This window comes from Erithacus rubecula (genome assembly GCF_903797595.1).
Source record: "Erithacus rubecula genome assembly, chromosome: 14".
In the NCBI taxonomy this organism is placed as follows: Eukaryota; Metazoa; Chordata; class Aves; order Passeriformes; family Muscicapidae; genus Erithacus; species Erithacus rubecula.
This window is the reverse complement of record NC_136666.1, coordinates 348,235-360,402: the sequence shown is the minus strand read 5'-3', so window position 1 is coordinate 360,402 and position 12,168 is coordinate 348,235. Positions and strand designations below refer to the sequence as shown.

Here is a 12,168-nt window from a genome sequence, read left to right as displayed (position 1 = left end):
GGCGGTCCGAGCCCCCTTCCCCAGCCCTCAGCTCCCTCAGGCGGTCCGAGCCCCCCTCCCCGGCCCTCAGCTCCCGTTCGCCGCTCTCTGAGGCGGTCCGAGCCCCCTTCCCCAGCCCTCAGCTCCCTCAGGCGGTCCGAGCCTCCTTCCCCGGCCTCAGCCCGGCCCGCGGAGGTGCTGCCGGGGCGCTGCCGCTGTCCCTGCCGGTGGGGCGGTGCCCGGTGCCGCCGGAGGATGCTTTGCCCCAGGTGTAGCGTCTGAGGAGGGACTGTTGCGGCATCTCTGTGGAGACAAACAACCAGTTTTCATTGAGGCCTCAGTTATGAAGCGTTTGATGGCTGTATAAAATACCAGCCTCTAGAATTGGGTCGTTTATGGCGAAAAAAATTGTTAAGAAAGACTCCAGATTTTTGTTGAGGTAGGTAAGAAGTCTCTTAAGCCCATGTGCTTTCAAGTGTTAAAAACAAAACTGTTGAAATCGGGACAATCTAAAAGTTCGTTTTGCCCTAATTTCTGAGGTGCTCGTGTCATTATTTTGCAAGTCGGAACGGGACAGCTCCTCTTCTGCAGAAAAACAACCCTGCTGGAATTGAGGCAGGTCTGGGAATGCCTACCTTTATAAACTTCTGCCTTCCTTACACTTGGCAACATTAACATTTGGGTTTTGTCTCAGAGCAATTTCGTGCCAGTTTTTGGTGATAGAGTTAGCAGACTACTGGCAGCCTTTCCAGTTACTTAGCAAAGTCTGTGCTTGAAAGCTGAGGACTAAGACTGTGTTTATTTTCCTCTTCTCTTAAATGTGTGAGTAGAAAGAGAAAATATCACTTAGAAGTGATATTTGACAATATACAGCACTAGTAGTCTGCATTTTCTGAGAATCACTTGGGGTTTTTTTATGGCAGGACACAAGAGGTCCTCACATTTCCTCTATTGATGTTTTATGTTGGTTTTGATGTTGCTTTGAATTGAGAATTGCCATTCAGATGCCTGTAATGGCGGGTGTGAATAACTCTTGATACTGACTTTCTTCTGGTAACTATGTACATAGTTAACAGATGTATTTATGTTGCTTTCTTATGTTGCTTGTATTTGAGCCTGTATCTGCATCTACATTGTTAGGTCGCACTTGGATTGTACATCGGGAGGAGGGGAGATGTTGTGGAGAATTACTTTTACACGTTTTCAACACCCATTTGTCTTTGTCTTGGGGGTGTTACCATAATAATGCTTCAGTTATAAGATGTTAACAGTGGCTGGTTTGGATCGGTTCTGAAAAGGGCTGTAGAAAGCACTAATAAACTCATGAGTAGTTATTTTGCCTAAGAAAATGATGTCTGTGTGGAGAAAGCAATACTGTCTTTCCCCTAGTGATCAGTGTATCGAGACTCCCTATGGGGAAATTCATTATATTTCATTTAACCTGCTAAGGCAACCATTACTCTTTTATTTTTATTTTTATTATTTTTATTATTATTATTATTTTGTCCCTAAGGCAAGACATTATCTTTTGCAAAACACCCTTAAAAAAAAAAAAAAAAAAAAAGAAGTATTTTCTGTTTATTATGGATAAATTTGATTTAACAAAATGCCCTCAGGAGCCTACCTTTTCTAACATAGTGTGGTTTTTAAGCTAGAGAGATAAGATCATAAAGCCAACACGTTTCCACACAAGGATTTCCTTTCTGTTTATTTTCTTTAGCATTAAAACTCCCATAGAAAGTTGCTGCTCCTCATATCAAAGCAGACAGCTTTACCTGGCTTGACAGGCATGAGTCCTGCATGTTTCTCAAGTTGTTTATTCATCTCTCAGGTGGGGCTCAGGCCCATAAAGCCTTCTCTCACAGGATATCACTTCCAGGCAAATTTAGTGGGGTTTGAGCGTCCTTCTATCCACCATGTGTTGGAAAAAAACATTTTAAAGTGATAAAGTAGCAAATCCTGATATTTTTCACATATTTTAGGTTTTCATACTGTGTGTGTACAGTTCATTTTTATTTATAGTTTGTGCAATTGTAATGTTTTGTAGCTCTGTAGCATCTTTAAGGAACTTTTTTTTTTTTTTTTTTTTTTTTTTTTTTTTTTAGCTCCACAGTAGCTGTATTAGGTGGATGTTATTATTTCTTCTTTATCTGTATGCAAACAGAATTTTGAATAGCTTTCCAGTAAATGAAACAAGTCCCAAAATCTTAGGGGGGATTTTTCCAGCAACAGTGGAGAATAGAATAATTCCATTGCACACAGTGATCACAATTACTCCTGCAGTAGCACTGGGCCCTAAGGACTCAAGCAAGTGACAAAAGTATAAACATACAGGCAGTCCTTCTGAAACAGAGCTGTTTTTTTTGCTAACAGAGTAACTCTTCATGAACAGTTATTTTGCAAGGAAACATCTGTGTGAGAGGGAAGTCGTTGGAATACTTGGTGTCATGTGCATGACATTTCTCAGGTTTTTTTTCCCCTACTAAAAGCTGTAGCAAACCAAAGCAGATGTGCAAAGCAGCAGATGTGCACTGTGTTTGTTGAAGCTCTGTGTGGATCTTCTTGTGTTGAAGTGGTGTGTTCAGAGTGGCTTGATCCTCTTTTGGTGAGGGCTGAGAGTTTGTACCTAAATCACCTTTGCATTCATGATATGGAAAACAGTTTTCAGAAACTGAAATGCAGTGAAATGTGGTGGTAATTATAGTATTTAAGGTCAGGTTTTGCTGTGCGTGTTAAAAAGTATTGATTTGTTGCAGCAACATGCTGGCAGTAAGTTTGCTTAACACACAATTGGCATATAAGCTAATCTTTGATAAATATGAACAGATAGAAGTCCAGGAGGGTAAACTAGAAGATCAGCTGATCTTTGACATGAACAAATAGGAATGAAAAAGATTTTGTGCATTATAGTGACTTTAAATTGTACCAAATTAACAGAGCTCTGGCCTACACTGCAATGCAAGTAACCTTACCTGGTTACTGCTTTCCATTGAGCTCTGCTGCTGCTTCACTGCTGTTCTTTGGATCCAAAAGATGGAGACTTCCTGATGTGTGTGTTATCCAGGATACAGGGCAAGTAGCCAGGGGTACAAAAGCAAGTGGAAAATGAAGAGGGGATGTCAGCTTTTCACTGTAGGAGTGCAGTTAAGCTTACAGAATCACAAGATTAAAAGATAGGGAGCCAAATCCACCCCTGCTGTCAATTAACTCTGTATAATGATGTTAGAGGTAATTTGGCCATTTGTATTTAATCTGATTTGCATAGATGGGCAGCTTGAAGTAGGTGGTTGGGAATGGAATGCCATTTCATGCAAATCACCTTCCTAAGTATTGGCCTGATCTGACTGAGAGCAGATGTTGTCTCTTGCATTTTAGTAGCACCAGATCAGAGATATTAACCATGCTTAATTATACATATAACCACTAAAGCCAACGATGGAGCTCATTCAGAGTTGAGGACAGGTAAGAACTGTCATAACAGTGCAAGTTCTTAGTCTTAAGGGTCCCTTATAGGTTGTTGTTTTTTAATTTAAAAAAAAAATTAAGTACTGTATTTTGCAGACAAAAAAAAAATTAAAATGATTTTTAATGTTCTGACTTACCTGTGAAGAACTTTTTGGAATGTAATAGGAATCCAATGCCACTACACACCAAAGAGCAAAAAAACCCCAAAACACTAGTGACTGGGAAAACAGATTGGTTTGGCCATGTAACAGTCAGCACAGCTGTATGATGTTTGATGCACTCTTGTGTATGATGTTTGATGCACACATGTAAGATGCTTGCTGCACTCTTGGTTTTATGGGAAATAATTCCTTTTGTATTTTCCTTACTACTGTAGCTTCTTCCCTCTTATTCTGAAACTGTGCTGCAATATGCTCTATTGCTAGAATGCATTTCTTTGATGTTACAATTCTGATGTTTGCTTATTGTTAATAAGCCTTGCTGCCTACATTCTTATCCCAAGGCAATTATTTTGTGTATGGAATATACTTTGTAATTTTTGTAGCTCACGGCAGTGCTAGTTGCAGCTAATCAAATCTGCATGTCTAAATGTAATAATTTGTATAAGCCATCTCTTACAACACTCTGTGGTTCAGCACTTTGTGGAATGTTTTTACTGCATATCCAACACTCTTCATAGGATATTTTTACTATGTCTACACTATATTTGCTTTCACTATTAATTTTAAATGTTTGATCTTTGTTGTTGCAGGCCAAGGTAAAGTGAACTCCTATTAACCAATCCTGCTATCAGGCCAGGATCATTAGAAGCTATAGGCAAAAGCACAAGATAATTCTCCAAGTGTTTTTATTAAACTTGCTATCTTGATGAGGAAATAATGATTATTGGCAGACTGCAAATGAGGAAGTTGGGAATTTTATATTCCTCTGTTGCCATGTGCCTGAATGGAAAGTGAGCTTATAAAGGGTCCTTCTTCCCCTTTGCCATCCTTTTTCACTCAGACTCCTTCCTGCTGTTGTTGTAAGAGCTGACCCTTCTGCAAATGTTGGATAATACGATTTTGTTTGTCTGCTTCTCGTGAATGCTCTTTCGTTTTATTTTCCCGTCAGTAGGGCTGTGGTGTGCCAAAGCGCCCCGTGAGCCCTCTACTGGCACTTCGTGCTTTTGCTTTGGGCTGCGGAAGTGGCTTTTAATTCCCAGCTGTGCTTGCTCGAGCCTAAGGAGGCAGGTTAGGTTAGCGTCTGTCAAAGTGCTTTCACCTTGCTGACTTTTGAAAATTGGGTTAATGTGCGAAGGAGTCCTTGTGCTCACTGCTCGACCCGGCAGCTTGGTGGTGAACTCGCACCCTCGCTCGGCACGGTGCAGACACGGTGGAGAAACGAGCAATTCCCGCGGAGCTCCTGGTGCTGGAGCGGGGCCGTGCGGGGCAGAGCAAGGCAGGGCAGCCCGGGGCAAGAGCCGGCCGCGCTCCGCGCTTGGTGCCCGTGCTCTCCCCGCTCGCGGGATGTCTGGAATACAGCCGGGCTCTGTGCTTGGTGCCCGTGCTCTCCCCGCTCGCGGGATGTCTGGAATACAGCCGGGCTCTGTGCTTGGTGCCCGTGCTCTCCCCGCTCGCGGGATGTCTGGAATACGGCTGGGCTCTGTGCTTGGTGCCCCTGCTCCCCCCGTTCCAGCCTGCCTGGGATGTAGGGAATACGGCTGGGCTCTGTGCTTGGTGCCCGTGCTCTCCCCGCTCGCGGGATGTCTGGAATACGGCTGGGCTCTGTGCTTGGTGCCCGTGCTCTCCCCGCTCGCGGGATGTCTGGAATACAGCCGGGCTCTGTGCTTGGTGCCCGTGCTCTCCCCGCTCGCGGGATGTCTGGAATACGGCTGAGCTCTGTGCTTGGTGCCCCTGCTCCCCCCGTTCCAGCCTGCCTGGGATGTAGGGAATACGGCTGGGCTCTGTGCTTGGTGCCCGTGCTCTCCCCGCTCGCGGGATGTCTGGAATACGGCTGGGCTCTGTGCTTGGTGCCCGTGCTCTCCCCGCTCGCGGGATGTCTGGAATATGGCTGCGCTGCCCAGCGCCGCCGCCTGACGCAGAGCTGCTCCTAAAGCTGCAGGTGCTGTGAGGAGCGCCCTGAGAGAGACCCCGAGGCGAGGAGAGCTGAGGTGTGCGCGGAGCGCCTGTTCCGGGTTTGGGTTCTAAAAACTCCGCCTGCCTCTTAGAAAACCTTCTGAAAAGGGGCACATCGATATCCCTGCTTCTGCACGACACCTGCCTGTGATTTTAACACTTTCCTTCCTAGCACACTCCAGCGAAGCCTTTGCAAAGGTTTTCCGAACTGTGTCTTTCCTCAGTGGGCAGGTGCAATCCAAACCAGTTCGATGCGGGCTTTGGGATTTTTCCGGCACACTCACGGAGTATACGTGCTCTAAATGCCTACAATACAGAGGAATCCAGCTACTTCTAATGGGATGCATTTGCAGAGAGGAAGAATTTCTCATTTAAGATGGGTAATAAGCAAACAATATTTACTGATGAACAGCTAGATGCCTACCAGGTAAGATATCTTGGTTTGCATTAGGGGGTGGAAGGGATTAATCTACATGTTTGTGATTTGGATGTTTGTTTGGTTTGAGGAATGAGATTTTTTTACAATATGATTGAAAACTTTCTTTGTAACCTGCATCTATATATTCTACTGTTCCTTCCAGCACCTGTAATAATATTCTAAGGCTGGGTTGTTGAATATACTCATTTAATTCCTTCTCTGTATAGAGGGAGAAGAGTCACATCCTCAGTGTCAGAATAAAGATTGTGATTAGCTTGACAAAAGTGTAGCACTTTCTCTCCTTGATGCCTTTGCTGACAATAGAACAGAAAGGGAAAAAACAGATCCTGTCTAAATTCACTTCTCCTAAGGATAAGTCAGAGAAATATGCTTAATGTAATTCCTGAATAGGTGTCATTATGCTTGCATCCACTCCTGGAAAGCAGTTTCTCACCTTATCATAAGTAAGTGTGCATTTTATGTCAGGCAGAACTTGGTACTTCTTTACTTAACATTGCATCAACTGCTTTTAAATAGGGCAAAAGAAAAATCCCAGTTTTTAGTCATGTTTCAGCACACTGCAAATCTCACTGTAATGGATGGCAGGAAGCTGTCTGCACAGTGGGCATCTTGAACAAGTTGCTGAAAATACAGTGAGGCAAAGCATTGAGTAGAAGTGTGCTAAAGAGGGAGGCAGCTGACTGCTTATTGAGAGGCAGCCAGGGCTGGCTGCATTGCTCTGTTCTCCTACATGAAGTGACAAACATTGAATTGGCAGCATAGGAAATCAAGATTTCGTTTTTGTGATAACCAAGGGACAGATACAGGCTGTTAAATGTCTGGGTAACTTAATAGCATTTTACCTTTGTGATCTTTGATTAAACATATTGAAGTAGAAACTATTGTTTTGGTTACTAATTTTAAGTCACTGCTAACAGGGACTTGTCACAGTGTAAATATTGAGCCCCAGAGTGAGGCCAGGTCTATATGCTAAAATTATTTCAACCATTATCACATGCTGAAATAGTGCATAAATGAAATGCTTTTATAAATACCTAGTGGGTTTCTTTGTTATTGTAGGAAATGTGGCAATGAACCTTCTTAATTTCCACTTTGTCACACTTCTCACCAGCTGTGTGTAATGTATCAATCTAAGTTAATGATGTTAGACTTAGCAGTCTGAGATCCAAAAAAGCTTTTTCACATCCCTGCTGGATAGGCAAGAGAGAAATCAAAGATCTGTAAAGCACCAGTGTCTGTCTTCCTACTAACAATAAAAGTGAACACAGAACAGAGCACAACTGCAGCGAAACAAAACAAAATCCAAATGTAATTAATGTTATCTTCTTGACATAACTGGCAAATGCAAGAGCTGAAATGTCATCCCTAATTCAGTGCTCTTCATGCAGAAATGGCCTCTCTCTAATGGCTTTTGCAGCCCCTGCCTTTCATAATGCTGGGTAATTGATCTCGAAGCCTGCCAGGGTTGGGCCCAGTGCATTGAGTTGCCTTTGGGATTTCTCTGTTACATGCAAACTTGCAGTTCATTATTGCAGAGCTGGATAGTTTTTGACTAGTAGCACTTATGTTTGCAAGTACCATAAAATAACAAGATTCAGGACAATAACTAACCTGCAGAATTTGTCAGGAAGGAGCATTAGCCTTGTGCCGTGAAGAATAAGATAAAGATGTAATTTTGATGGTGATTTGCTTCTTATCCATTAGTTTTGCATCCTCTTGAGTCCTTTAAACACAAAGATCCTGCCTTTGGGCTGCTGTCCCACCCACAAACAGAGCTCTTGCCTCTCCACAGCATCCTGGGGGAGAAGGCACTGTGTGTAATACTAGTGGGGCTGTTTGACTTGGAGTTTGCTGTCTTGCCCTCCTGCTTCTCATTTGTGGGATTTCTTCAGAATAGAAAAGAGAAGAATGGGGCAATGTTTCCATAGTTTTTTTAGTGCAGGTTTTTCATTTCTTTAGCCAGCAGCTGAGTTACCAAGGCCTCTAAACCGTGGGCCAAAGTAACACACTGGGTACCACAGTCCATTTTGCAGCAGTCTGTTGTGCCCATCTGTACCCCAGGAGGGCATTTACATATAAATTGCTTTTATACATCCATCATTGAGTCCTTTTTTTTCTTTCTAAAGCAGTTTCTTGTGCATTTCTGTGAGTTAGTACTGTACTCCTTACAACAGCAGTCCAGGGTACAGTATGCATAGTATCAGTGTTCAGAAGCAAAAGTCAATCTGTTTTGTAAAATGTATCTTGGTTGTCTTGTTTTTGAGGTGTTTTTTTTACTTCCTCCCAGTTCCTATTCGAAGACTGTTCAAAATCTCACTCACCTCATGGTTAGACCTATCATTTCCTTATTGAAATATATTTCTGGACATTGTATTATCTGGTTGTAACTTCTATTGTTTCTGTTTTTGTACAAATTGCTTTGAGCTTATAGCACCTAATATTGTTTCAGGAGGAATATTTTTATAATTTTTAAAAATTCATTGTGTTTTACATGCTTGTTCCATAAAAAAGACTATGACATGAAAAAGTGAGACAATCATGTACTTAAAGTATGGTAAAACCTATGCAAGTGGCTTTGGCTTTAGAGAGTGAAGATTTACCTGCAGAAAAATCACTTGCTTGAAGAGCTAGCATTCATAAATCTCAAATCATTAGTGTGATATTAATGAAATAAAATAAATCAAATTGTTTCATTTATCTAAAACTTTTGGAAAAAAACCTATATATGTACCTTTTTGCATATAAGTTGTCATATTGAAGAGCCAATTTTGAGCAGAACTTTTGACTTTGATTGAAAGAATTGTAAATGTGGTCACCCATGGGATGACCTCAGTGTTTTCAATGGACAAGTTTTTAAAATGCATTTCATTAAGACTGGTGATGGGTAGCCAGTTGGAACTGTTTGTACAAGACACCTGTAATATAACTTGATAATACTAAACCATTCAGCTTTTTTTTTTTTTTTTTAAGTAGATACAGGCAAACTAAAGGAAAGAGATTTGCAGTTTTTCAGTCTAACACCTTGTCCTAACACCTGCTGTTAAATCACATCACCTGTTATTGTGATAATGTTCTTGTTGGTAGCTCTTCACATTTTCATAAGGTCAGTGACATGTTTTGCAGATGAGGCTTTTGCTAGCCTGGGTGGCTTGTAGAGATTCACATAACTTATAATACTGGCCCCCTAAGAAAAGGAATTTCACTGGGCATTTATGATTCCTGTGCCCTTAGAGTTCTGGTTGTGTTTTTTTGTGGTTTTTTTTTTTTTTTTTTTTTCTTGTTTTAGGTGGGTTTTTTTTTTTTTTTTTGTTTTTTGTTTTTTTTTTTTTTTTTTTTTTTTTTTTTTGTTTTGTTTTTTTTTTTTGGTTGTTGGTTTTTTTTTTTTTTTTTTTTTTTTAGGTTTTTTTTTTTTTGTGAATGGTTGTTTTGTTTGTTGAGGGATTTTTTCTACAGAAAATGTGAAACCTAACCAAGGCCTGATGAAGGAAAAGGTAAGTATTGATAGGCAAGAAAGATGACTTTCATTGCAATGACAGAACATTTTAAAATCTAGGTTTTAAAAGCTGCCTACAGATTTTGGAGGTCAAGTCTCATACTGAGAAAATAAAATGAAGTGAAATTTTAGGGTGTTTTGGGTGATGCTGTGTACAGCAGGTGCTTGAAGCAATGGAAAATACTGGTATGCAGTAAAGCAACATCAGAGCCATTTATTCACCTCAGTGCACAGCATTTCCAACAATAAAGGAATTGTACTGAGTAGGAAATGCAGAGAATCTGCACTTGGGCTGTAGACAAACTCCTGCACTTTTCAGTCAATCTCATTCCCTTTTATGGGATTACTTGAATTAAGAGTTCTGAATTCAATACAAATCGAGTGATTTTTTTTTTTTTTCTTTAAAAAATATTTCCCTTCTAGAACCTAGAGATTATAGGGCATATTACTGGTTTTACTGAAAGCCATTTGCATGTGTTCGTTAGTGGTACTATTTTCTCTACTTTATTTAATGCAGTCTCAAAACAAACTGATATTTACCCTGGCAATCTTACAGGCAATATTGCAATGCAATGAAGTATGATAAAGTAATGGCTGTTACAGTGCTCACTTTTTTCTTTTATCAAAATTAAAGTCAAAGTGCAATTTAACTCTATTTCATGAGAAATATGTAAAACCAGATTAAACAAGTTATGTTACGATCTGTCAAGAAACGCTATTTGTAAAGTAAAACAGGTTAATCAAGCTGTCTTTTAAAAAGCCATGCTTGACTTCATCCAGGGTCTTGGGAAATTAACCCTTTGCAGGAACGCAAAAAGTGCATTCATTGCTCCCCAGGATCTTCTTTAAAAAGTACTTTCAATTTGATCCAGTATTGCTGTTATTGTGCAAGTAAAAGTAGCATAATAATGAAGCAAGTTTTTAGTGAAAATATCCTTTGGTCAGATTTCACATTACCATTTGGTGCATTTGTAGATTGAGCAAAATTACTTTTGTTGGCAGTTTACTTCTTTTCAGTACTTGCCAAGGTCTGGCTTGTGTTTAGTCCTCTGTTGCCATGTGAATACATAAACAGGTTTTTAGAGATGCAGATGTTTTCCTTCTGAGACTCAGTGGCTGTTTTGATTTGTTTGGGTGTAATTGTAAAGTATGTATGATGACAAGTAAGGATGAGGTAAAATTTTCATTGGTATTTTGATGCAAACAGCGTTTCTAAATCATTGACTCTGTTAACTCTTTATACACTAACCATGATGAAAATACATCAAGATCTTGCTGACTCAGTCTTGCACAGCTCTGTGCTAGAGATTGAGTGGAGTGTAGAAAAGTATTGCATTTGTAAAATATTGCCAGAACAGAGTTAATAATGGATCTTATATAAAAGTTCAATTGTTTCTGTCTGGTACCAGATTCTTGATTGCTTCGCAGGATGCTGTTTTGATGGTATTTGATTGAATGCTTTTACACACATTTTATACTTTAGCACAGTACAAAATGTCATTTGTGATTTTAAAAATGAAGCCTCTGAAGTAATTTGCTTGAAATATTACCTTTTAAAGTGCTGCAGCACCCAATAGTTAGCATTTTTAAGAGCTGCTCTCTCAGATAGCTATATGGTTCACAGTATCTGCATTATCTGTAGTTTCCTAGCTTTTGTTTGAGGCTGTTGTTTTGAGTTTCTTTTTTAATTTGTAGTGATTTTGTAAGACTGATTTATATAATTTTATTTATAGAGGTTTCCAATGAAGCTGTTGCAGAGTCAAAGTAAACTTGACCTTATGAAACTATACATATACAAAGTAGAATATGTATGCATTGTCTTAGAAGAGATCTATGAGTGTAATGGCTTTCAGAAATACTGTTTCACAGCATATGTGAGTATTTCTATTCTTTCATTTTGTTCATTTCTGCAGTTTTGTTCTGCAGAGGAGTGTTGCATGCTGCCATGCAGTTAGCTTTGTTTCAGAGCTGTGCTTTCTGCCCAGTGCTTGTCTCCGGGAGCAGTGATTGGTGACTCCCATTCACGGGGCTCGGCTGCCATTCATAAAGCTGCGCTGCCGTCGGGAGCTGCCAATCCATCCCAGAGCAGCTGCTGGGGCAACACCTCCGGTGTTGATGTGCTGTGCTGGATGGACACTCACAGACGGCTGGGTACCAGCAATGGCACAGCATCTCTCCCTCCTTTTTTGTTTAGTTCAAATCTCTCCAGAACTCAATACAAAGCAGGACCAACCAAGGAGTTTGCAGTCAAATCCTGCAGATGAGTGCACAGGGTGTTGCACCACCATATTTCAGTCTGTTCTGTATTAAGTCTGCATTCATCTGACATAGGAAATAAGAGAATAAAACTAACAGTGTGTGCATGCTGCTCTGCTGCAGAAATAAGCTTTAAGAGCAGGGACGGTTGTCTGTGCTCTACAAGCAATGCTGAGTGACTTGCAGAAAGTCTGATTACCAGCCGTGAGCCAAGCTACCTGTAGGACCTAAATGCACCAGCTGTCTGCTTCTTCTCTCTGCAAAGTATTTTAAGAAGCAGTCAAGCCATCTAAGTGTTAAAATTTGAGAATTAAGTCCCATTAGGCAAGGTCTTGATCTCATGGAAATCAATGAGAAATTTATTTTCTGTTTGCTTGATTATATTCAATTTGTTACAAAATATTAAGTAGATGATTGCAGAT

At 40.6% G+C, this 12,168-nt stretch overlaps 1 protein-coding gene across 1 annotated transcript in view; it reads left to right on the top strand.

Moving 5' to 3' along the window:
• Nucleotides 1–12,168, top strand: part of ACSBG1 (acyl-CoA synthetase bubblegum family member 1) — an 84,583-nt gene that overhangs the window by 47,690 nt on the left and 24,725 nt on the right. The window contains exons 16-18 of the mRNA XM_079318050.1: nt 32–248; nt 4,196–4,201; nt 5,935–5,985. Coding sequence (XP_079174176.1) covers nt 32–248; nt 4,196–4,201; nt 5,935–5,985 — 274 coding nt within the window. The remainder of the gene's footprint in view (nt 1–31; nt 249–4,195; nt 4,202–5,934; nt 5,986–12,168) is intronic.